General features: G+C 37.4%; 1 protein-coding gene across 2 annotated transcripts in view; it reads right to left on the bottom strand.

The window, feature by feature from the left end:
• Positions 1 to 26644, bottom strand: part of LOC127617918 (myomesin-2-like) — a 62676-nt gene extending 36032 nt beyond the window's left edge. The window contains exons 1-20 of one of the 2 annotated variants that reach the window (XM_052090086.1): positions 26561 to 26615; positions 25373 to 25478; positions 24328 to 24385; positions 21887 to 22041; positions 20131 to 20217; positions 17101 to 17189; positions 16865 to 16915; positions 16598 to 16762; positions 12356 to 12517; positions 11588 to 11729; positions 10585 to 10784; positions 10447 to 10500; positions 7362 to 7489; positions 6757 to 6940; positions 5646 to 5820; positions 5202 to 5323; positions 3583 to 3770; positions 2948 to 3074; positions 1233 to 1411; positions 371 to 485 (exon numbers count right to left, since the gene is read on the bottom strand). In XM_052090086.1, coding sequence (XP_051946046.1) covers positions 371 to 485; positions 1233 to 1411; positions 2948 to 3074; positions 3583 to 3770; positions 5202 to 5323; positions 5646 to 5820; positions 6757 to 6940; positions 7362 to 7489; positions 10447 to 10500; positions 10585 to 10784; positions 11588 to 11729; positions 12356 to 12517; positions 16598 to 16762; positions 16865 to 16915; positions 17101 to 17189; positions 20131 to 20217; positions 21887 to 22041; positions 24328 to 24385; positions 25373 to 25458 — 2467 coding nt within the window. In that variant the 5' untranslated portion in view covers positions 25459 to 25478; positions 26561 to 26615. Of the gene's footprint in view, positions 1 to 370; positions 486 to 1232; positions 1412 to 2947; positions 3075 to 3582; positions 3771 to 5201; positions 5324 to 5645; positions 5821 to 6756; positions 6941 to 7361; positions 7490 to 10446; positions 10501 to 10584; positions 10785 to 11587; positions 11730 to 12355; positions 12518 to 16597; positions 16763 to 16864; positions 16916 to 17100; positions 17190 to 20130; positions 20218 to 21886; positions 22042 to 24327; positions 24386 to 25372; positions 25479 to 26560 lie in introns of both variants that reach the window. The other variant, XM_052090087.1, reaches the window with a different exon arrangement.
• Positions 26645 to 27433: the final 789 nt, after the last annotated feature.

Raw genomic sequence — 27433 nt, 5'->3', positions numbered from 1 at the left:
AGTACCTTGTGGGGCCCAGCCAGCAGTCCCCACAAGGGAAATGGCTTATTAAACATGCAAAATTATGTTATTTTTATATGTAAAAATGCAAAAAGGTTTCTGTGAGGGTTAGGTTTAGCGGTAGGGTTAGGGGACAATAATTTGTTAGATCTGTATAAAATACATAAAATGCTATGGAGTCTATGGAGTCCCCACAATGATATAAAAACAAGTTTGTGTAGTCTCCATGTAATACAGACCTCATTGGTCCAACCCTACATTTTTCTCATTCAATATCCTGTTTCACATGGAAATGCATCAAAATATGAAAAAAAGAAAAAAGTGAGAGTGCGTGTGCGTGTGCGTGCGTGTGCATGTGCGTGTTTTATACCTGGCAGTGCCTTGGCAACCACAGGGTCAGAGGGTGTTGAAGCCATGCCAAAACCCTTGCTGTTCTCTGCCCGCACACGGAACACATATGATGCTCCCATCTCTAGACCTTTGACCTGCACACACAGAGACCACACTGTTGTTAAAGCAACTCAGAATTGCAGTGTTCTTATCTCCAATTCTACATCAAGGCACAAATTCATGGATTTACACAGAAAGGAGGTGTGTTTGCAATGACAAGAATGATAATGATTTTCAAATACTCAAATAATAAAATACAGAATTTAAGTACTCAAACCAGCACTATTTTATCATTGACCGGATGTCTCTTCGCTCAGAGACAAAAAGAAGTTTGAAACAGCAGAGCAAAATTAGATGCGTCACAATGGTCAAAGATGTCCGTCCAGTGCATGTTTCCATAGAAAAACTATTGAAAAATAGCACAGAGGCATGCAAAAACACATGTAAACAGCCCCTAACTCACTCTATAATTGAAAAACTGGCCCAAACCTAGCCCAAAACCTGATGGTTTGTCCAGTATCATTGAAACAGCAGAGCAATGGCATACTGTTTGCGAACATTGAGACACCGGCCACAGCACTGGGGGAGGTGTATTTAAATACGCTCAAGATGACATGTAAAACATCAACTAATATGCTATTAAAATGTGTTATCAAGGACTTCATGCCTCATTCCATAAGTAGAATTAACATGAGATCAGTAAAAGAAGCTGTATAAACTACTCAATGATAATTTTAAGTAATATACTGTATATGCAGTAATAACATGTAAATCGTTCTTTGATTTCTTAGGAAGTGTGCCGGAGGCTTAAGACACATGATTTTGCACACACAAATCCATACCTTGTGATAGCAGTGACTGACTGAAGCTTCATTGACTTTGCTCCAAGTATCAGAGTCTTTCTTGGACATCTCGATGAAGTAACCGGTGACGGCACTGGCCCCGCTGTAGACTGGAGCCTTCCACTCCACCACCAGAGAATCATCTCTTATCTCAGTGAACATCAGGTCATAGGCTGGGCCTACCAAAAGTAAACACAAGGGATATTGTGGCCTTCCTGTTTCTAGAGCCATTTGGGTGAATATCACGAATACATGTCAGTTATATCCAGTGTACCATGACTCGGACATGTCTTGACAGTTTTCGTAAGTTTTACTAATTTGTGAACTTTTTGCGTTTAATGCATAAGACAGTCAAGACCAGACAAGTAAGTAAAGTGAGGCTAATACGTATAAACCAGAGAGCATTAGAAATTATATTTAACCACTGAATCCATCAACAAGGTATTTAACCATGTTAACAAGGCTTCTTGCTCCAGAGGAACTGAATTTGCAATAAGTACTTTATCTGCTAAAAGACAAGTACCCAAGTGATGTTTTTCAATAGATGTAGGTTGACTTATGTATGAGTGTGTTCAGCAGACACAAGACTTTTACTGCACTTAGGGCACCACGCACTATAAGCATGTAGATAATCTAGCTGGTTCACACCCAAATAATAATGTGGCGGTCTTGCACGGGCCGCTGAAAAAACATTGATGCATCACAATGGTCAAAGATGTCCGTCCAGCGCATGTTTCCATAGAAAAACTATTGAAAAACAGCACAGAGGCATGCAAAAACACATGTAAACAGCCCCTAACTCACTATACTTGAAAAACTGTCCCGAACCTAGCCCAAAACCTGATGGTTTGTCCGGTATCATTAGGTTTGGATCTGGTTGAAGACCTTTATTGCAAGTGTAGAATAACCGACTAGTGATTTTGGTATTTAAATACAGGCATGTCAAACGGATAACTGAATGTCGACTGTCTGTGCACATCCCTAAATTCTTTGTAAGCTTTGTGTAAGGAACAAACCAAATTTAAATTATTCATTAAAAATCTTCTACTCTTCTCAAATGTAATCCATAGTTACATCCATATTCCAAAGTATAGCACAAATGTGGAATGAAGAATGAGATTAAAAGCTGTAGGGAAGAATTTCTGTGTCTACAGAAACAATACGATAAGTGTGTGTGAGAAACTGATCAACATTTATGTCCTTTTTCACTGTAAATCTCCACTTTCACTTCCTTTGTTTTTGGCGATTCACAATCTTCGTGCATATCACAACCTACTGGACAGGGAGGATAATTAATAGTAAAAAATGACTTAAATATTGATCTGTTTCCCACCCACACCAATCATATAGCTTCTGAAGACTTGGATTTAACCATTTGAGTCATATGGATTACTTTTTTGCTGCCTGTATTTGCTTTTTGGTGATTCAAATTTCTGGACACCATTAACTTGCATTATATTGACCAACAATGCAAGTGAAAATCTTCATTTTTAGAAGAGCCATACACATCTGGAATGACATGAGGGTGATGACAGAATTTTCCCTTTTGGGTAAACTATCCCTTTTATGTTGTTTTTAGTCTGCTTTTTGGACCTTCTTGGAGCTTTACAGATGTGCTGTAAGACGACTGGAAAATAAAAGCATACTGGTGGATTACATGGTGACAAATATTGAATGAATTTCTGGTGAACTATTCAAAATAAACGTTATTTTACCTGGCTCAGGCATGGTCCATGCCTTACATGTGAAGGGAGCACTTGGGCTTGAGGCATCACCCAATCCAGCCAAACTTGCTCCATAAACCCTAAACTGATACACTGACCCAGCAGTCAGACTTCCAACCTTCACAAAGAAAGATCTCTTTAGTAATTATGAGGTTAAGTAATCAATGCATATTTTTATAAACCCTGAAATACCCCATGGTTCTTTTAGTACATGTCTGTTAGCTTCGACGCTATCTACTGTATATTCAATTGTACTCCTAAAAAGTGAAAAATTACCTTTTAGTATATATCCACATTTAAAATTTACATGATTCATCTTCCAGACAAACAGACCAAAAATATAGATGACATGATCTTGCAGTCACAGGTGTGACCATATTCCAGCCAAATAAAATGTTCTTTAAAATGAAAATGTTCCCACCCAATACCAACTTATTTTGACAAGCAATATCAACTAGTACATATGTTTCATGCCTGTGACATAAAATGAAGGCTATTGGATAATTTAACAAAAGGGACCCTTCAATACTGTATGCCCCACTCCTTCTGTTTCAAAAGAAAAAAATATTAACACTGCACTCATATAGCATTTCATGGGGTTCACGGATGCTGCAAAAGAACAAAACCTTGTGCAGTCGTTCCTTGACAGGTGGGATGTTGACCTCTCTCCACACCTTCTTGGCCACATTGCATTTGTCAATGTAATAATCAGTGACCTCTGCTCCTCCAGAATGGACAGGCTGCTTCCAGTTGAGCACCATGGATTCCCCATCACAATACAGAAGAGAGATGTCATAAGGAGCAGAGGGCAATTCTGTGGACGAGACAGATTATTTTAGCTGGCCGTCCTCATTACTCAATGTCTCCAACACAGGGGAACATGGGAGGTCCTCAGAAAGCGAGCCATATCTCTGGTGTGTAAAAGAAGATTTCAGAGGGTCGTGTTGTGTTTGCCAGTGGAATAGGCTTATAAGGTGGTGGAATGCATCTTATTGTTGCTTATGATGTTAGTAGTTACTAAGATGACATGTGATTACTAAGTTCAGGCATGCAACTCTGAATGGCGCAAGTTGATAGGTTCTTTGAAACTGTTATCTGTTAGCCAATCAGTTTGGTCACGTGATATTTCAAGCCAATCGGCTTACATGGTGTATGCTAATAGATCCTTTGACATGTAATTGGTTTGCCAATCAAAATTGAGTACCCTCTCTTTGTCTAACATTTAAATTTGCTCAGTTTGAAGGTAAGCTGGTTTCACTGTGGCGCGCTGGAAGAGTTTTCTCTGAAACCCTCCTCCACCCCAGCTCCAATGGTTTAGATCTGCTACATGGGAATTGTATATAAGTCTATTTGTGCGGCAGCATGTCTTACATGGATGGAATTACATGCTTGATGCTCGACGCATCATGTTGTGTTTAACTAACTGTGCATCAGAAGCAGCATGTCCATGTGCTTAATTCTGTATGTCTGTTTATGTTTTAGCAGTATCAAGTCTTCGCACTTGCTCTCCATCAGCAGCAGTCCACCAAGACCAATATCCTATCAATATGTCATACACAAATTAACATGCTAAACCTTTCAAAGAGTTATCATGAGTGAAATAAAGTTGACTAGCCAACTTTAGGGTGTTTGCGGTTTCCAAGCAACATACTGTAGCAACTAGGCCAATTAATGTAGAATGCGCGATCACTGATGTGCATTTATTAGCATTTTACAACGGCTTCAAAAATGTCTCGATCAATAAAAATTTGATTCAGAAGTATCTGTTTTTAACTAGATTTAATGAGTGGACTTACACATGGAAAACTTACTAAGTCGACGTAAAGACCATATTGGTACCATAGTGCTTTTTATTTAAACAATCAAAAACACAGCATATAATGAGAAATATAATTCAAACTATTTGTTTACAGGGTGAATTAAATAGCATTTATCTAGCAGAACTTTTAATCAACCCAATCCACACAATTCAAAATAATAGTAATCTTAAGTCAGTGTTTTAAGCTCTGCTTTGACTGGCTATTTACAACAGAAAAGTCTACAATCTAAAGACTCGGAATATGGAATGGCCCGAGTCCAAACAGAGGATTGCTGTTCTGACTCTAAATTCTGATTGGGTAAGTTTGAAGAGGAACTGTGTGGTGTTTTTACTGTGTGATGCCAAAAAATAACGTATACTTTGAAACTTGGTGTGTTGGAGAAAAAAAAATCAAAAGAGGTTTTCATTGTGGACAGCCATACTTACTAAGAGCAGCTCTCACAGAGAGAGGGGCGGATTCCTGCGATTCGTCGCTGAGACCCAGCTCATTGATAGCTTGCACTCTGAATACATAAGTCTCGCCGGTGGTTAGACCGTGCACTACAAACCTGCAAGAACACAGTGACTCAGTAGTGAGGTAGTGAAAGAGTGAAGTTTCTATTCCACTATTTATCCTTTACAAGGAATAACATACTCAACAGAAACATGTCAGCAATAAAAAAATCCTTATGTAAGCTGTCTGATCTTCCAGTTCTACGTGCGGTTGTAAAATTTCATTTCAATTATCGTATTCATGATCATGCACTTCAAGACACTTTCCACGAATAGGGAACAGTTTGTTGTCCCGTGACTTTCTTAAAGCATTTCATTAAAGCATCCCATATTTTATATGTTTTATACAGTACGTGCCTCAAAAGATTGAAAACATACTTGGTCTTCTTGTGCGGCTTGTGATTGGCTGAGGTCCAGTCCTTAGAGCCTTGCACACAAGAATCAATGTAATATCCAATCAGGTTATTGGGATCCTTTGGAGGTGCCCACTGGATGAGAACAGAGGTGTCGGTTTCCCTTGTTGCAACGACCTGTCCAGGAGCCGACGGCACACCTGAATGAACACATAACTTCATTTCAGGGGTGACTTCACCCAGCGGCCGACTCAATCTCATGATGACCTATCATGAATTAATTAGTTCCACTACTGAAAGGCACATAAAAATTCATTACTGCCTTAATAACAACATCAAAGTCACAGCTTGAACAAACTTCAAAGATCTACATCCCGTTTTCATATGCAACAGTTCATTTCAATAATTCCTAAAAGGGATATTTCACCCAAAAATGAAAATGTTGTCATCGTTTACTCACCCTAGTGTCGTTCAAACCCTGTATGATTTACTTTCTACTGTGAAACACAAGCAGAATTTTTTCAGAATGTCTGAGCTTCTGTTTTCCATACAATGAAACTGAATGGTGATTCGTAAAGTTCAAAAATGCACAGTAAAAATATCATAAAAGTAGTCCATACGATTCATATTTCAGACTGAAATATTAGTCATTATTCACTAATAATCTTCCCCTCCTCAATCTCAAATCACATTTGAAGTGGCATTTACCGTCAATGACAAAAACCTGATGCAAAAGATTCAACGACACCATTTTTTTATTAACATCCACACGAATGAGATTTAAGAGCTGTAGCAGAGGGGAAGATTACCATTGAAAAATGGCTTAAATTTTGGTCTGTTCCTCACACAAAGCTATCTTATGCCTTCAGAAGATTTGGAAAATAGCGCAAGAGTCATATGGACTACTTTTATGGATGTTTTTTGGAGCTTGGCAGTATAAATCACCCTCCACGTTCATTGCACAGACAATAGACACTTAGACATTCTGCCTAAGATCTCCTTTAAACAGAAGAAATTAAATAATACAGGCTGGAGCATAAATCTTATGGTGAAATAAAATGTCATTTTGGGGTGAACCATTCCTTAATTTGAAAACATCAGCCATGGTGGCCTTGTTGTGACATGCAGATATTTACTCTTCAGATGCAGTGTTACTATAGATTTGGTGGGTTCCGATGGATTGCTGGTGCCATTCATATTAGCAGACAGCACACGGAATTGATACTGCTTTCCCTCGGATAAGTCAAAGACTGCGTAGCGGGGAGATCTGATGGGTACTTTAGTGTTCACTCTTTGCCAGGATCCACTTCCAACATGAAGCTGTGTGGGATCAGAGCCATTAATACACTATTTAACACAAATGTATCCGGTGAGAAATGACTGCAGTAGATCTTGCATGAGAAAGATATTACAAATTACAAAGAGATCCCTTTAATATTTCAGTTGTTTCTATTTCAATCTCATCTGAGGATATTTAGAGACAAATTTGATGCTTTTAACAAACATAACTGAGGAGAACATCAATAAGCCTAAACTTTTAAACAATAAAATGGTCCTCTGCGCTGAGCTGCACGATCAAATTTAAAGCAATAGCTTATTTGAAATGTTCTTGACAGTAAATGTTTTTGCTGAGTTGTTTTGCAATGGTCTAGTAAGGTGCTCTGAGGACAAATGTAAATTGCTGAAATAAACTTTATGTCTGTTTGCCTGGGCAACCGTCTGGCAGTGAGCTGAAACTAACCTTCTCAATGTAATACCACATGGGGGCTTTGCCATGGTAGACTGGAGCAACCCAACTGAGCACAACATATGTTCGGTCCGTCTCTGAAGCACAGACTTTAGAGGGAGGTCCCGGAGCTTTTCCCTCGGCTGCAGGCAAAGCACATCAAACAGAATTACTGTCTGCCCTCAACAAACACACATCAACACGCAAACTCCAGGAAATGTCCCACCAATTTCACCAGCTTTCAAAGCAACTTGAAAATTAAGGATGGAGATGTGAATATCATCAATTGTGCCATTGCTGCTATAAACACACAAACACACACACACACACTAGTGACACTGGTTGATGTGTTCATTTCAAGTTGAGAAAGAACCACAGATGTTTGTGCTTTCCCTTCCTGATGGAATTCTCATCAAAAACTAATCAGTACCTCTCAGAAGAGAACCAATTATGGGCTAGATAATTATTGTTAATTTCGAAAGCGAAAACCATGAAATGAAAAAGGAAGAAAAAAAGCATAAAGAGACAGCTGCTGTCATCAAGTACAGATTACAAATACAAAAACACACAAAGTTGATTGAATGACAACATATACATTTATTACACGGCTCTCTTGAATAATCGATTCTGATTGGTCAATGGCGCCATCCAGCAGTCAGATATTGCTCTGTAACAACCGCACATCCGGGGATTAACACATATCAGACCGCTCATCCGGGTTCAGCGAGCCATCTATGGGCTATTTATAACAAGTTATTGGAGAAACAAGGATGTGTGTGTGAGAGAAAGAGAGAGAGAGAGAGAGAGAGATGGAGTGTGCGTGATCACCTGTTGATGATGCTGTAGTCTGTTAGTCGGCTTTCTGAAGATAATGTAAGATAATAAGAGTCATTTGCTATAGAAACCACAATCTCCTCCGCCATTTTGTCTTCTCCAATGTGGAAAGTACGGTAAGAGGTAGCGCTTTGAGTTTGTGTAATTAATCAGTCTGTTGTGTCTCTCAGCTGTGATGAGCCTTAATGCTGAAGTTGTTAGTTTAAAGGCATCTAAAGCTATTTCCTTGTTTTAGTAGTGTAGTATTAAAACAAGCGATCACGTAGTGCTGTTGAATGTAAACACTGACTGATGCTGACTCACTTCACGTCACCAACTGGCTCATATTACACAAAAAATGGTCTTTTACCTCCACCTGTTGGCTAAAATATGTAATGACACAGTATTAAATGTAAAGAGACAGATAGCTCTTAACACATCTGCACTGCTCTTACACTTACTAATGGCACGAACTCAAGCAGAGTGATTCACACAGTGGAGCGTCCCGTTGCTGATGGTGTCAGACCATCAGTGCTCATGGAACTTCTCTCGTCCAATCAGATTCGAGGACGCAAACTAACTGTTGTGTGTGTTTATATATATATCAAAAACGGTTCAAATTTCTCATGATTCAGTTTGTATCATGGTTTAAGGGTCATGGTTTCGGTATGGTTCGGTATCTGGTTTGTTCAGAAAAAATAAATATCCAAATCCAAAGAATAATCTATATGGCAAACACTTCAACAGGTTTGTCCTTAAATAACAATCATTGTATTACAACAGTAACCATAGTTTAACCATGGCTTTTGTAGTCAAATCAAAGTTACCACAATATGAACATGGTTACTGTCATGGTTACAATATATAGTAAAATTATGGTTACTATTTAGAAACTAAAGTATTTCTGTTATAAATCCATGGTTAATTGTATCAAAACCATAATTTCTGCACAGAAAACCATGGTGACAGCAGTCATGGTTACTACAATATTACTATAGTAAAATGATGGTTAATTTTCATCAGGGTCCTTAATTAAAAACAAAAAACAAAAACTTTCTCTAATTACTAAATCAACATTTTAACCTAATACCTTCAGTATTATGCATCGTGCATCAACAAAGTGCACTTCAAACTCATCTCAACATATATTCAATATTCGGAAGCTGTACAACACTATAAAATTAATAACCTTGCTATTAAAATGCATATGAGAAAGGATGTTGTAATAAAGATGCTCGAGTATTTTAATAAAATGTGGAAATCCCACATGAACACTCCAAGCACTTTAGTTATTGTTTCATGTCTGTCCGAATTAGCAATGAGTGCCTGCTTAAAAATGGAAGGGAGTGTGAGCAGTTTCTGCTCACCTACAGCTCTTTCCCTGGGTGATGTCGGCATATCAATGTATTACTATAACGGCATCTTAATGGCATTAATCAAAGCACATTATTGACGCTGCCGATAGATTACAGCCACAAGGGGAAACGTGAAGAACTTGCATTATTGACATATATTAACAGTATATGGGACTCGTGTTGAGTATGTATATATATATATATGTATATATATATATATATATAGTATATACGTAGATGTTAGACAGTTTTGTCTAAAAAAAATTCTAATTTAAATGTGAAGAGTGTAATTTTTGGATGTCAAAATACGTTCTACTTTCCCAGTTTATTGTTCATTGACAACTATAATTAAGCCAATCATGTATACAGTATATTCAAATATATAAGTAGTTTAAGAGTGTAGGGAGACTCTGTAGGGTGCATCATTCATTCACAGTGTGTCATGGGACTGGGCGGTCACTGCAGAGCTCAATTGTTGATTTGTTCATTGTAATTCTCTGATTGGTGGATCTTTTCCCTTCAGGGTTATGGGTATTGTAGCGTAGATCTTCACTATAAATTACACCATTAAACAGGATTTTTTTATTATTATTAAAAATTAAATAATGATGACTGATATAAGCATATCTCATCAATTAACAACTCTGTCTGGGTTAATAAGTTATTGTTAAAAAGTGATTCCCCCAATGGTGAAAATGAATGGAATTTAAATTTCCGGAACCAGACTGTTGGGTTCTATGATAAGCTGGTTAGATAGATAAAAGGTGAGGAGATTTCGGCTGGTCATGTGATCTCAATATGGCGGCCTCTGTGAGGGGGACTACCCTTTATGTAGAAGAAAACTGCTTTTTCTAGACCACTATTTTACAGTGAATAAAATAGCTTCATGCACCTTTAATACTAGTACTATAATGATAGGAAGCACACACTACCTTCAAGGTCATCATAGTAGGTCACAACATCAAGTCTTCCACCAATTTTTGTGGCTGTTTAAATAAACAGAAAATATCAGAAGTTACTAATCTGCCATCAAAATACAGACCAACAAACTTATCTTCAGAAAGACTCACTGTGAAGTCTCTCAAACTCTGTGGGGTCCAGAGCAGCAATGGGCTTGGACATTCGTGAGGGTCTGCTGATACCATGTGAGTTGACAGCACGCACACGGAAGTAATAAGAGTGATTTTCAAAGAGCCCCTGCACAGGGTATTTACAGACCTTCACTGGGGAGTCGTTACACTGCACCCAGTTCTCTGTTCCAACTTCACATCTGTCCGATAAAAAAAACATGAGCAAACATGATTATCTTATCCTTACCTCCACAGCGCTCTGAAAGAGTGAATATTACAGGCACTTTTCCATTCTGAGGAGATGACATGAGCTGAAGAGCATTTATATATACAGTATAATCGCAGGTTCCTGCATTACTGAATGGTCTGATTACTGTCCAATGAGCTCACGTACATTTCAGCTTGATACTAGAGGAGCTCAAAGTGACAGAGAACAAACTAATCACAGCTTCAATTCAAATATTCAAAATACTATGTTACAGGCAAAATGTGTTGTAAGCAAGTTTTCGCTCTTTACTGCAAATTTGGGCCGTAATGGACAACAAATTTTATTTTATTTTTTATGATAGAACCTACTATTAAGAAATCAATTATTATGTAGATATGTATGTATCTTATGGTAAAAAGTTTCAGTTTTTTTATTTATTATTATTATTAAAAATCAATGAAACTGTAAGGCAGTACCAATACAGTACTATTACGTATCCATTTTTTTATTTTTTTATTAAAGTTATTAAAGAATTAATGTTATTAAAATAATGCCACAAGGTACAAAATCACAACGGCCCTAAAAGTAGGCTTCAAGTTCTATATGCAAAATATAATGTTTTATTTGTTTACTTTTTATTTTGGAGTAAAATAGGACCTATTTGTAATGAAGTATGTTGAATAAATTTAGCAAAGAATGCAAAATAGAAGCCTTTTCACTTAGCGTCTGATTCTAGCAGCTGTACAGTACTTTAGGCAGTGAATTTATTCTATAAAAAAAAGTCAGCTCAGTCACCTGTCAACAAAGTATCCAATGATGGGGCCCTCAGTGGTAGTGTTAGGAGGTTTCCAGGACACGATGACATAATCTCTGTTAGCATCATGGATCTTGATGTCCATTGGGGCTCCTGGAGCTTGAGGAACCGGAGGTGGACCATCTGTGAAGACAACACATGATGAATGATGCATACACATCACTGATGCACGGATGCACTGAGGGATCTGACCCTTCTTTAAGCTTCACCTCCCTTGGTAACTTTTGCTCGCTCATGAAAGGTTTACAGAACATCTTATAGGAATGAATTGGAGATTTCTGTGAATTGATATTATTCTTGGAATGATTCTGTGGCCTGAAATAAAATGTGACATAGCAAAGAATCTTTCATCTGAAAAACTGCCTTTTTACCTAATCTAGATAATCATATCATGCCACAAATGCTGTTGATTAAGCTTAACTTGTATTGAACCAGGAAAATTATTTGAATTAGTATTAACTCTAGTACTGCCACATAAAATTCAATATGTAAATTGACTGAATTAACATTATTAATGTCATGAACTAGTTTAACTTAGGTGTTCTTACTGCTATTATACATGCTCATTTAGGAATGGGGGCTGATAACGTAGGATTGGTCAGCAACCAAAGAGGCGGGGCTTAGAGAAGGGTCGATTTCAGCTCTAAAACATAAAGCATGCACAATATGACATTGACGCCATAGCACATGAAGAACCCTAAACATGAGGGATTTTCATGAAGCCATGATGAAGTTCACAGATCTTTTACCTTTAACGTAGACGAAAGCACTGTGGACAGCGTCCCCTCCCTTGGTCAACATGCGGAGAGTGTAAAGACCCTCATCATCTTTAGCGAGTTGAGTGAGTGTGAGCTGAGCAACACCTGTCCCCGATTCCATTTTCACCCACTTGGACTCTTTCAGGAGGTGCTCTGGAGGGACCGCATAAGAATATGAGGTCTCACAGGAGAGAACATGAAAATGCTGCTTTTGTGGAATATACTGCAGATCTGGAGTGGGAGTGTAATCCCATCTTTGAGAGAATGAGTTCCATTATTTCAGGGAGAAAAATAATGTTTCTTCTGGTCTGCATGTGACTCAATAGCAAAAAAGCAACTGAATCTTATGAAAGCTATCAAGAACATGTTCGGGTCATATTTTATCCCAAACTTAAAGTAAATTAGTATAATTTTTGAATAAGTAAAACCAAGCCTATTTTTAAAACCTTAAAGAAACAGTTCACCCAAACGTGACAATTCTGTCATCATTTACTCACCCTCGTGTTGTTATAAACCTATGACTTGCAATGGAACCCAAAGGGCCCGTTTTAAGAGCACAATGCCTAAAGCGCTGCACTATGTGATACGTCATAGGCACGAAGTCAGTTGGCAAGGCCGTGAAGTTTTGATATTTTCGTGCAAGCATGCGCCGAGTCTAGGCACAAGTGGGCTGGCGAAATCACCCACGCAATGCGCTAATGTTCTGGGTCAAGAGAAATTTAATTCTGAGATTCTTCTTCATGTGCCACTGTGTGTCCGACTGTTTGTACTGTATTTTATTTTATTCTAAACTGTTTCAATTATTCTTATTTTTTTATTCTTATTTTAATCTCTTCTATGTAAAGCACTTTGAATTACCATTGTGTATGAAATGTGCTATATAAATAAACTTGCCTTGCCTTGCCTTCATTTATTGCACCATATGCGTCCTATTATTTATTTCATTTCCTGTCAAGCAACATCTAGATAAACAAAGGCAGTCAATCATAAGAATTTGGTTGTGCAAATGGGCTGTATGCAATCCATCCCCATTGTTGCTTGCGCTGTTCCAGACTGCGATGTGTTGTACGTTCTCTATCGGACTGTTGGTTCTTGTCCTGCTCAGCCATGTCTCACCTAATTGAAATATGTATATGTATATCTGTTATATGTTTCTCTATTTAATATTTTATGTTTAAATTCTGCATGGCGTCTTTGAGCTTTGGAACGGTGCTATACAAAAAAACATTATTATTATTATTATTATTATTATTAATAATAATAATAATAATAATATTGATCTACCGATACACAAATCATGGCTAGTATTAAAAGTGATTGATGGCTCTTTGATATCATCTGCTGGTGGAATCCCCAAACTGCAAATGCAGGAACTGATTTTAGACTTTGTGCCGAGAACAGATGTGGTTCTTAGACGTTGTAGTGCAATGACCTATTTCAAGGAAAACAGCAAATTGATCTGTGCACCACTTCATTAACATACTGTACAATACAACCACAGTTTGCACGAATACACCCACAGATAGCGCAAACACTCCCCCTTACGCCCACTTGTGCTTTGAGCTGGCACGGAAATTGGATTGTCCTCGCGGAAATTGGAGAAGACGAGCACACCGCTCATTGTGTGTTACGCTGTGCCTAGCATGGCCATGAAAATAGACCCCAACATCTTCCTTCTGTTCAGACTAATGGGTAAATGCTATGTCACCTACTGTAATTAGTATTTGTGAGCCAAGCTATAGGAACAATTAAATGCTGTTGGAGTTTCTCCCATGATGCTTTGTAAGTTTATACAATTTGATATGTGATTGTATAAGACGGTGCTTTAAATTTTTTTTATGTTTATATGTGTAGTCCAATTCCCAAACGAATGACTCTGTGGCATGGGGGGCGTGGTCGTGTGTCGGTCTGCGGGTGAGAGAGACAGCGGTAAGGCTTGTCACCTGGTTTGTAAATACCTCTAACACCTGTGTCTGTTGGATGTTGGTGAGGGCGTTGATGACTTCGGCCAGCGGTGAAGGCTCTATAGCGGCGCTCTCCTCCAAACCCGGGTTCTCGGCCCCATTGTGAACTGGTTTGATTGGAGCGATGGAGGAGTCAGGAGACAACGAGGCAGATTCAAGGTCAGTCCTTTTATTATTCGTGGTTTTTTACACAGAATCGACGGTCACCATCGATAACAATTCAATATTTGTTACAGAGATATATATGTGAGCACTCTTGGGACACACTCTCTCGTCTGTCGTGCTTTCTGGAAACTCTCTCTCTCCCGCAGACCGACACACGACCACGCCCCCCATGCCACAGACTCCTAATGTATTAGTCTTTTGAATACCCTGCTACCTCTCGAACAAATGACTCTTATCAGCTGGTTCTTTTTAATGAATCAAAACTGAATTATCGAATCACAATAAGTCATTTATTTCATTCAAATTAATCAAAAAGCGTTAATTGTAATTTAATTACAGTTACTTGTGATATACTTATGTTACATACTGTATAGACTTTAAACATTTCTATATAAAAAAATATTGAATTGAAAATCGAAATTTAACGTCTAATGATATCATTTGTTTACTACTTCAAGACGGCCCTTAAATGCATTGACAATATTCCTGCGCGCATAAGCTCTTGCCACTATGTTGAGAAATCATTCAAGTGAAAAGATGTCGTTAGATCCGAGTGGCTGTTTTAATAAATGGAAATATCCCCTTTACTTTGAGTTTATGACAATGCATATAAGAAGCACAAGAACCTACTAAAGCTAAAATAGATATACATGTTTGAGAGATTGCAGGGGCTGTTCACACCAAATGTGTTTTGGCACACATCTGCAGTCACTGTGTTCAATTCAATTGTTTTCTGATATAATCATGCAATAGATGGACATCTTAGACTTCTGCAGCTCGTTTTGCTGTTTGTGAGTCTCGTGCAGGACTGATGGATTTTAGACACCGTGTCAAGTTAAAAAGAGCTCCAACATTTGAAAATGAACTTCGATACACCTGCGTTCTGTTTCATATGTTGCGCTGCATCTAGCTTGTTTTTAGCGCAGGTGTAACAGAAGAACTCAATGTTCTGAAGAAGTTCAGGTGTCAAAGAGGACTTCATGTGACTGCAGCACCGTTACATGATTCCAGGATGTAAAGTTTCAGCGTGTGATAAATGGTAAGCCAGTACTTTTTCCCTTCTGCTCTGGTCTGCTGAGGGGCCGCTGTAACTTGTTAAGCTGTGTATTGTTACTATATACTGATAGGAAAGTTGCCTATGATGCGAACATGAAATACAGCCTTTTGCAACAAATGTACTTGGTTGAAGAAGAAATTATAAAGAGAGTGATCGATTTTATTAACCATTTGGGAACAGTTTAAGAACAGTTCAAGAATAATTTATTTGATGTTATAGGATATATTTGAAAGAATTAAAAGAATAATTTGACGTCTATCCTTTTATTGTCCATCTGGTCCAAGTTGATATGTGTTTTAGAAAAGTTATTAGTAATGAGTGATTTAATTACTTTTCAGACAGAGTAATAAGTTCGGTAATTACAATGTAGAAGATATCATTAGTAATTTGTAATTAATTACTTTTTTGGAGTAATTTACCTAACACTGATCATATTAAACCATTTTTAGCAATACTTTTCAGAACTGAATGGATTAAAAGTATATTTATTATAAAAGTATATCTCGCTTCGTCCGCCATCTTGGATTTATTTTTCCACCAAGTTTATCAGGGTGCATTATGGGAACGCCTACCCAGGGAGGGATACATGTGATGCTAGAATTGGGCCAAGATTAGATATCTTAAGAGGCAGCATAATTAAGATACATACCTTTTGGAACAAACTTCATGGGAGTGCACCTATGATGCCTCTGGAGGATGCTCACTGGGTTTTGAGTCACCATTGAAATAAATAATGGAAATTCTTGGAAATGGCCTTACAGTAATGAGAATTATGCTTCAGTGTTTTGAAAATAATGTCTTTATCTTAATGGTCTCAAAACAGGCCTAATTTGCTCACATCAAATCTATTTTGTATTATTATTTGTATGTTTTTCTTGAAGTTTTTGTGAGAATCACACACCAATGAAAATTAGAGTAGTGGGGGGAGTCACACAGTATGAACAAATGGTAAAATTATGCACAGCTGTCATGAAATGTATCAGCTGTAAACTGTATACCCATACTGTATGTATTTGTGTGCTGCATACAACAGAGGACTTTTCCTACCATCTCTATACCACAGAGCCTCAGGCTGCTGGTTGGCCACGTTGGGGCTTATGGTCATCTTACAGGTCAAAGTAACCTTGTCACCTTCTTTTCCAAAGGTCACATTGAATGTCTCAAGGAAGGTGATGTTAATCTTTGTATACTTGATATCAGGTAAAATCGCATCTGAGAAATGCAAAAACAACAAAACGGTTTCTTTCTTTCGTCATTTGTTTGTGAATTGTAAAGATAATTCACTCTTTAAAGAATGTAGGTTTTCACACTTACACTGAGAAGGCATCCGGGAATAAGGAGAGGACTTTTCTTCCTCTTTGCACTCTATAAAGTTAACATTTTATAGCACTTTTACAATTCAGCAAATATGGTTAGCCTGCTTGTAATGTGATCTCATTAGTAATTGTAGGTATTCATGCCTAAAGAGGACACATATATTTTAATTCACTGAAACATACTATGTCCATTGTATTGTAAACAGGGTAAGTGCATTTGTTATAGGGTCTTACTCTTCACAATGATGGAGGCCTGGCAGGAAGCCTGTCCGTGTGAGTTTGAGGCTACAGCCATGTACATTGCAGTGTCATCAGTTCCACACCTACAAAAACAAGTATAACTCATTCACAGGTGTTTAATCAATACATTTCTGGATCCCAACCCATCAACACACTCTACTAATTAATCAGTCAATAAATAATCACCATGATTGCTATATGATTGGATGTATGCCACTGTCATTTCCTAATTGACATTTGGAAAGCACATAAAGTGCTTCCCCATCATGATGGATAAATTGGCAGTTAACTAATGCTCTAATGTCAAGAGGATAATTGCTCCAAACTAAATGCTAATGTGGCTAAGCATCTGCTTTCAGGGCATGTTCGACACGGGAGGCTCTGAAGCTTGAATGGCAAACATGAGACGCAACGAAGAGGGAAGAAAATGAGATGACTGTAATGTGACCTTAAGCGCGACCGTACTACTATTAGAGCCCTCCACAATCTTGTGAGCACGGCTGGGATTCAAAAGTCTAAGACCACTAGTGAAAATGTTTCCAAACTTGATTTGACACATATTTCCAAATACAGAGGGCCAAATTTCCTTAAATAAATATTTAAATAAATAACTAATTGCTAAATAACTAAAATCATATATTAAATCAATAAATGCCCCTTTTATTTCACTTTAGCACTTGTTTGCGTCCATTTTTATTTTAGCCATATATTTGGTAGCTTAGTACAATAGAGATTTGTTCTGAACTCTTGCAGATCAACCAAAATTTTGACAATCAATTAATTGAGTAGCATGCCAATAGCCGTAAAACCCTGAAAATAAAAAATAAATAATTATTTAAATGAAAAATTTAATATGGATGCAAACTAGTGCGAAAGTGAAATACAAGAGGCATTTATTGATTTATTTAGTAGTTTCATGTATTTATTTTTTTTAATATGTATTGTTTTTTTAACAATTTAATTATACGTTTTATGATTTATAATTTCGAGTAATTTGGTCCTCTAACTTAATTTAATGAGTCATTTAAAATTGCATAGGTTTTAATAATTTAATTATGTATTTAAATATTTATTTATGTATATTTTGCATTGTCTAATATTTGAGTAATTTGGCCCTCCATAACAAAGGCCAATGAAACTGATATTTTTTTTATAAAGTGATGCCCACTGTCGTAGAGTGACATGCCGATAACCGTGAAAATGAAGATGAAAAGACATGAAGCTCATGCTTAAATGAAATTCAACCCAAACATTTATGCAAAGTAGTGCAAAAATAAAATAAAAGGAACATTTATTAGACGCTTTCTCTAGTTTAACACTCTTAAATTTTGGGAGTCACTAGGAGGAGGAATTGTAAAATTTGCCTAAAGACACTTTTGGAAATTCTCTCCTCATTTCCTTTCCCTTATGTCATCGCAGTTGTGTATAACTTCCTTTCTTCTGCAGAACACAAATGAAGATTTTTAGAAGAATATTTCAGCCCTGTATGTCCATACAATGCAAGTGAATGGGTGCCAAAATTTTGAACTTAAAAAAAATAATCACATAAGGCAAAATAAAAGTAATCCATATGACTCTAGTGGTTAAAACAATATCTTCAGAAGGAATATGATGGTGTTGGTGAGAAACAGACCACATTCACATTCTTCTTCTTGTGTTTTTCATGCAAATCGCCCCCTACTGGGCAGGGAGAATCATTTCTAGCTAAATATTACTTAAATATTGATCTGTTTCTCTCCCACACCTATCATATCACTTCTGAAGATATTAATTAAACAACTGGAGGCTTATGGGTTACTTTTATTATGCATTTGTGCTTTTTAGAGCTTCAAAATGTTGGCACCCATTCACTTGCATTGTATGAACCTTCACAGCTGGGATATTCTTCTAAAAATCATAATTTATGTTATGCAGAAAAAAGGAAAGTCATACGCATCTGGAATGACATGAAGGTATGTAAATGACGAGAGAATTTTCCATTTTGGGTGAACTACTCCTTCAATGGCAAAAGAAAAAAAATTCAATATATTGCCCAGGCCTTTTTGTGGGGCACGTCTGTTTGTCAGAGAGGGAAGTGTTTGGTCATTTCAGAGGAAATGCTGAATGTCAAGCTTCACCTGTGAGGTTCTGAATGCAAGAAGCGGACAGAAATGTGACATAAGGGCGAGGGACTGACAGTGTAACAGCAGTGAGAGCCAGCTCTCTTTAAAGTGCCGGAGTGTCAGGTGACACCAAACTCAGCACTTCGGCATGAACAGCTGACAGGATCTCAAGACGTGGGCGGCCCTGGACTAAATTGGAAACGTTCTCATGCAATACCGTTAACACGACTTCCTTTTGTGGAAATTCACTTGTTTGTGAACTTTTATTGTTTTCAGGGAGGTTGTGCCAGTTTGGAGAGCGAATCTCAGGAGAGCAGTCAAGAACGTGTCCCTTATGGTCAAGCATCACTGCAAAATCCAAAGAAAAAAGAAAATATATACAGTATATTTTGCTTAAAGAAAATGAATCCTGTTTTTAGGACCATAAAGATATATTAGATTTGCATAGGAAATATGTTTTTCTTTTTCTACTACCTTAAACTGTTTACTGGTAAGATTTCTTATTGTCTGTGGCCATGTTAAGGAACAATTCACACCAAAATGAAAATGCTGTCATCATTTACTCACCCTGATGTTGTTCCAAACCTGCTACCTGACTCATTTTCTTTTGTGGAAGACAAAAGGAGAACTTTGAAGAATGCTGGTATTGCGCTTTCCCACAAAATTAAAGTAAATGGTGACTGATGCTGTCATACTGCCTTTAGTGTTCCACAGAAGAAAGAAAATCGTATGGGTTTGGATTCACTTGATGGTAATTTATGGGTGAAATATTCCTTTAATAATTGAGAGGTGCGCATGCATTCAGCACCCAACCTGAGTCTTGCTGTTGTCCATTCACATACTGTAAAGTTTGCCATGAGCAAAACTGCACATTCAGCCACAGTATCAATGTCAGAAAAAACCAGAGCAAAGTTCACATTACTTGAGGATGGTGAGGGCATGAAGTCCAGCGTTGCTCTCCACAAAGTACTTTCCAGAGGAAATGTCCAAGAGAACATCATCCTTAAACCTGCAGAGCATTTGTATTATAATATTAATAGATCTTTTTTTTTTTCTCCCCTTTTCTCCCCAATTTGGTATGCCCAATTCTCAATGCGCTTTAACTCCTCATGGTGGCATAGTGGCTCGCCTTATTTCCAAGTGGCGGAGGACGAGTTTGAGACCGTCAATCCATGCATTTTATCACATGGCTTATTGAGCGTGTTACCATGGAGACATTCTATTCTCCGCGGCATCCATGCCCAGCTCACCTGTTCACCCCACCGAGAGCGAGAACCATTATAGCGACCATGAGGAGGTTACCCCATGTGACTCTACCCTCCCTAGCAATCGGCCCAATTGGTTGCTTAGGAGACCTGAATGAAGTCACTTAGCACACCCTGGATTCGAACTCGTTACTCCAGGGGTGGTAGTCAGCATCTTTACTCTCTGAGCTACCCAGCAACACCCCCCACACACACACACACACACACACACACACACACACACACACACACACACACACACACACACACACACACACACACACACACACACACACACACACACACACACACACACACACACACACACACACACACACTACTTAGCATTTAATTATCCTGCCTCATACATATGATACAATATTAGATGCCGCTTCATTAGATAACAAAATATCAAACCATGTGGCATTTACTTCACTGAAAAAGTAAGTATCATCAACAATTTTTTTTCCCCTCTTAGTTTAGCTCATTAAATATTCATGTAATTTTTGCATAATGGAAAAGTTATTTTTTAATTATTCAATTACATTTAGTAGCCTCAAAGTGTTTGTGTAATACTGTATGTGTCCCCAACATGATTCATTTCTTCAGTTTACATTATATTTTTGGGTCACATTACCAATTATGTTATAAGGTTAAGCTTAGCTAACTTTTAGCTAACAATAGCATTCATTAGCATGCTAAATGCTAAGTAGTACTCCTTGAGTGAAGCAACATATGGCATGTTATTTGTGTACCCATCCTCAGTCTTCACAAAAGCTCCACTCTTCACCATATTGGTAATCCAGCATAACATAATCAATTTAATTTTAAATCCCTAAATAACAACATTAAACACTATTATTACAAGGGGCTCTGGAAAACTTGATTCTGATTGGTCAGTGGTGCTATTTAGCTGTCATCTGGGCAATCTATTTAGTTAATTTGAATCTGTGTAATAAGTGGCTCCACTTCACATCAGGGACCTGATCACCCTGTCAAGGTTTACTGTATTTTATGATAACAACCGGCTAACTGCACATCATCCCTTACTTAAGTCTCCCCCTTTTCTCATCTTGCTCAAAAATGCATAAAATAACCCTTCATTTCAACATTTTTACTCTCTCATGCAAAGCAGGCTGGGAAATACAAATCCCCTTGCCCATGTTGTTAAACATACTTGATTGTTTCAAATTCACCCTACATAATGTAATCTAGTAGAGTGCACATTACATTATTCGAAAGCAAAGAAAGCAAGTTTAGTTGGGAAACATAATTTGGTTGTGCAGATCACAAATCAAATGATTTATTTATCAGACAACCTGCATTTTGTTGGTTTGTTTTTTGTTTTTCAAATAAAGGCAGCACACTTTTCAAACAAAATATTGCCCAAAAATAAGTCTGTTGGGTTTAAAATGCTGTTTGATGAAGCCTCACCATTTGACGTGTGGTGTGGGGTATCCCTCCACAGAGCAAAACAGTTTAATGGGAGTGTTCTCAAACAGTGTGTGGGACCTCAGCCGCACCACGAACTTGGGGCCCCTGATCATGGACTCCTCGCGAACATATTTCTCAGGCATCTTCTTCTCTACCTGATGAAGGGAGATTAATAATGACATTTGTGTGACAAACTACATTTATGGCTTACTATAGGGTTCCCACAGCTCTTGACACATGACTTTCCATGTCCTTTCCACGCATACATACAATAATCATTTTGATTCAGAACGATTCACTAATGCAGCGGTTCCCAACCCTGTTCCTGGATCCCCCCAACACTGCATATTTTGCATATCTCCCTTGTCTGAGACACCCAATTCAGGTCTTGGAGTCTCCACTAATGAGCGGATGAGTTGAATCAGGTGCGTTTGATTAGGGAGATATCCAAAATGTGTAGTGTTGAGGGGCCTCTAGGAACAGAGTTGGGAACCACTGCAATGAATCATCATTTGGACAATTGGACAATTCGTTGAAATACACCTAGAGGCATGGATGCAGCATCTTTCACAATCAGTAGATTTCAGTACTGATGCCATTGTAGAACTTAACTATTCACAATCAGTCTTGACTAATTGAATCCATGAATGAAATTGTCACAGGGTGGTAACAGAGATTAAGCTAGTAATATGGTTCAGCTGGTCATGTGATCATAACATGGCAGCCCCCATGAGTGGACCCTCTCCAAGCAGATTTAATCAGCTTGTATAAGGTTACTGATATGACTAGAGTCCTCATCTCATGTGAGTGCTCAGGATTTAATACCTATGTTTCAAAATGACACTTTATATATTTTGGAGTAAATCTTTTTTAAGTTTCTGAGTAATATACAGTAAACCCTTTTGTCTATCTAAGCATGAACTAAGTTTGGGTTGAGTAACTATACAGAAAATCCTAAAAAGTTGACTTAAACTCGTTTCCTCAATTCAACTGAGTAATGCCTTCTCCAAAACTTGTGTACAAAACATTTTCTCCCCAATTTGGCATGCCAAATTCCCACTACTTAGCAGGTCCTCATGGTGGTGCGGTTACTCACCTCAATCGAGGTGGCGTAGGACAAGTCTGAGTTGCCTCCGCTTCTGAGACAGTCAATCTGCGCATCTTATCACGTGACTCGTCATGCATGACACCGCAGAGACTCTCTGTAATCCATGCACAACTTACCATGCGCGTCATTGAGAGCGAGAACCCCTAATCGCAACCACGAGGAGGTTACCCCATGTGACTCTAACCTCCCTAGCAACCAGGCCAATTTGGTTGCTTAGGAGACCTGGTTGGTGTCACTGAACACACCCTGGATTCGAAATCGTGACTCCAGGGGTGGATCATATGGAATGATCTTAAAGGTGCTGTAAGTGATTTTTATTATGGAAAAGTTAAAAGTATGCCAAAAAATGTCCTGCTCCCTTAAAGATATTAATGAAATGAGTGGCCTGAGATATCTCACTGGTCTCTGAGACAGCTGTAGACTTTGTAAACAGCAAACAAAAATGTGTTTTTGCGGACACTGACACTTTTCACCTGTCAATCATTTTGCTCGTTCTCATAAGTGTTGTCTTTGAAGCGGATCATTGAGGCTAAATTAATAATGTTTGTCACTGTTGAATTTGATGAAACAATGCTGCACTTTTGCTGGGTTTTCATCTCAAAATTATCTTTGGAGGACAGGGTTTTGGAATGAGGGGGCGTGGCTAACTCAACGGCTCAGGTACGTGAAAACTTGAGAACGCTAAAATCACTTGCAGCACCTTTAACAAATTAATATAAATTAACTAGATGCAAGAAGACTTAACTCAGATTTGCTATTTAAATGTTGTTGTTTCTCCTTAATAATTGTATTAATTTTATTTTAATTGAATTATTAATTGAATGTTCTCAAATGTAGGACATAACATAGCACAGCTTATATAAATAATATTATAACTTATTCTTGGTCAATCATTGAATAAACAAACTTAAATCTCCACTGGTAAACCTGAACTTGCAGTTGCACATGCACAAGGACAACTTAGATGGACAACTTGACCAAAGTGGACACAGATCACCCTAATGGTGACATCACACCACTTTTGACCAAGGAAATTCAATAATTCAAGAGCAAGGCTTTGTGGGGATTCCCCATAGCCTCAATTTGTACTCTAAATTTTAAGTGTAAAAGCTCAAACGATTAAGTCTTCAGAAAAAGGGGAAATAGTTCAAGGAACATAGATATTTGAGTTATGAGCCCAAAACTTGACATTTCAAGTAATGTGTCATTAAGACAACTTACAGTTTCCATTAGGCCTAATGACAGCATTATGGTTGACATATGGTTAACAGAAGTATGTTAACTTCTGGTAACTATAACAGCAACTAAATCTAAAGATGTAAAAGATCTTTACCACTCCCTGGATGCTCTTCTCTGTTTGGTATTGATATTTCACCTCTTCAACTGCAGAGCTAAAAACACACATACATTCACATACATTAAAATGATACAGAAACACTGGAAATGCTCAAAGACTATCAGGTCAGTCAAAGTTCTATTAGAAAAACAGGGAATTTATAAAGCTATCAGATTGGGTCAACAATTCATTTGATCTCAGGTTAATATCATATGAACTGTTTACATGCATCCAAACTTCTCGTGCATTTCAAACAACACAATTTAGATCAATCCGCAGAGGGAAAAAGATGCTAAATAAAGTCTTTTTTTTATTTAAGACTTATATTTCCAAATGAGTTCCAATATATTTATCCATTTAATAAAATAAAACATATGCTATTTATTATGTATAAATAGTTCTATACATTTTAATTTGGTATGGTACTCTTGAGTCTTGAGACAGCTTTAGGCCTTGACCGATAATATGATCTGACAGCAAACCCAAAATAATGACCTTTTGACCCCTCGGAAAGCAAACAGTCATCACAAACACAATTTGCTTGCTTTGGTGTGACATTGCCTAAACTAAAACAAAAAAAAACAACTCTGTGCTGTTGACCATCTTTATGTATTGCAAGTTTCATAAAAATGTTAATTGATATTTTACAAATGTAAAATCAAATGAATTGGCCTCTTATCCTGAAACAACAAGTATTCTCCATTTAAATTTGTCGCTTTTTCATCTTAAATCAAACTGGATAGCTCATCAATGTGGCCTTTTCTCACTTTATTTATTAATGATTAAAGTCTTTATGTAAAATGTATTATTGAAAGCAAACTATGCAGGCAGTATCTATCTACAAAAGCACAAGCAGAGGAAAATATTCACATGAAGGTGTCTGTATGGTTCAGTTACTGTTGGTAATATAGCCTTCATTGGCATGATATAAGGTGTTATGCTATGTCATATGTAGTGTTTCTATTTTATTTCTACAAGTAGTTTTAGTATTGCTATCCGCATCATGATTAGCTGCAATGATTCTTCACCAAGTGAACCTTACCTGGAGTATTCCCTAGCAACATATTTAGACTCAGTACTGCGGTAGTCTTGACTGAAATGCTTGTGTCTGGCAATGACTGCAGCCATATTTGGCAACCTCAAAGGACCTATGAATCAAACCAGGAACAAACACATGCAGCATCTTCTTTGCACACAAGACATAATGCTTGGATTGACAGATACCCAAATCATGCAAGCTGGGAGGAATAAGGCCTACTATAGGGTTACCCGATTTCTTCTCTTGTCTGTGGAAAAAAGTATTGTAATAAATGTTTGGACCACTTCCAACATGATTTAGGTGTTAAGAAAGTGGACCTGTATGTGGAGGCGAGGAGGAGGGGGTGTTCTGGAGCTTTGGGCCTCAAGGAAGCCAAGCCTCATGTCCGTTTAAAATTAGAGGTTGGGGGTTGGGCTATCAGACAGTCCAAGGAGATGGATACAGTATTTCAGGGTTATTATTTCTACTGTATAGTGTGCATTACATAAACATGTTTCTATGGTTTAAACTTTGTATAATACACAGAGTACCATGTTGATTTAGTCATATTACATACAGTAGGATTGAATCAACCTGATTTCATTAGGTTAAAAGGTCATTTTCAAATGTTAAAATGGTAGCAACTACACCTATCCACTTATTTTCAGCATACTGTCCATATTCTAATATGAACTACCACCAACTCAGCATAAACAAATGCCTCATTCCTCACATTTTTAAGGGGAATACATCAAACAAACAAACAAATAATCGTGCATACTTAAATGCAGCATTACACCAACTCAAACATGAACCCCATCTGAACATGGCCATATGCAATCTTTTTAATAGAGCCAAAATGTCCCATCACTCACATCATACAATAGAATAGTTGCTGGAATTAATCTTGCAAAACTCACAAATAAATAAATTCAATAATAATAATAATAAAATATATAAATAACAAAATCTAATAAAAATAAAATGTATGCGTAAAGACCACCGAAAATATTTTAATTGTTCATGTTGTAATCGCCTTCAAAGTCAAGTGCAGATCCTACTCGAGCAAACATCATTTGAAACAGATCTGCAAGGTTTAGTTCAAAAGTCTACTTCAGTCTCAACCGAGACGAGTATTTCTACAAGAGCAACTCTGCGTTGTAATTTAATTGGAAAAGTGTGGAAAAAGGCGGCCAGACACACTGTACTCACCCCTGGAGAATACAAGAGCGCAACGCGGAGGTAGATGAGCCTCATACCCGCCTGAAGAAACCAGCTGATCAAAAGCAAAACTTTACCCATGCGGAATGCTGCAGCCCCCCTATCCCATTTATGGATGGGCATTAGACTATATATAGCATTTACACTAACTTCTCACATCATTTCGTAATTCGTACAGGCACTGAGATAGAAAGACGTTTTAAAACGACGGTGGATTTGGGGTTACCTGCTATTTTTTGAGTAATTTGGTGAGTTGAATGGTAATCATAATATAGGCCTAAAAGCAATTATTTGTGGCAAAAATAAATCAATATATATATATATCCGTCATTATTGATTTATTATATATATATATATATATATATATATATATATATATATATATATATATATATATATATATATATATATATATATATATATATATATATTATTATTATTATATTATTAATTTTTGCCACAAATCATTGCTTTAAACCATTTAGGCCTATATTTATTTATTTATTTTTGCCACAAATCATTGCCTTAAAGTTTAAACTATATATATTGGCGGCCAATAGTGCAACCAAACCGGATTGCAGAAATAATAACAGTTTCTCAAACACTCACCTACTCGTCTCCCATTGGTCGAAAAAAGAGGTATGCCCGCCTTAAAGCTCAAGTCATTGGTTAAGAGCAGCCTCCAACTGTTCTGATTGGCTAAAACATGGGGGTCGCGGTCTGTTTCTTTTTTGCTCTCAGGACACCTATTTCAGTGAAATCGGTCATGTAGAAGAGACATTTTATTCATTATAGTCATTGGGGAAAAATAAATGCTAAATAATTTATTGGACTGAGACTCGGATAATTGAGAGGAGGCTATGA

The sequence above is a fragment of the Xyrauchen texanus genome, chromosome 24, assembly GCF_025860055.1.
Source record: "Xyrauchen texanus isolate HMW12.3.18 chromosome 24, RBS_HiC_50CHRs, whole genome shotgun sequence".
NCBI lineage: Eukaryota > Metazoa > Chordata > Actinopteri > Cypriniformes > Catostomidae > Xyrauchen > Xyrauchen texanus.
The sequence above is the reverse complement of the archived record's forward strand: the minus strand, read 5'-3'. Positions and strand labels throughout refer to the sequence as shown.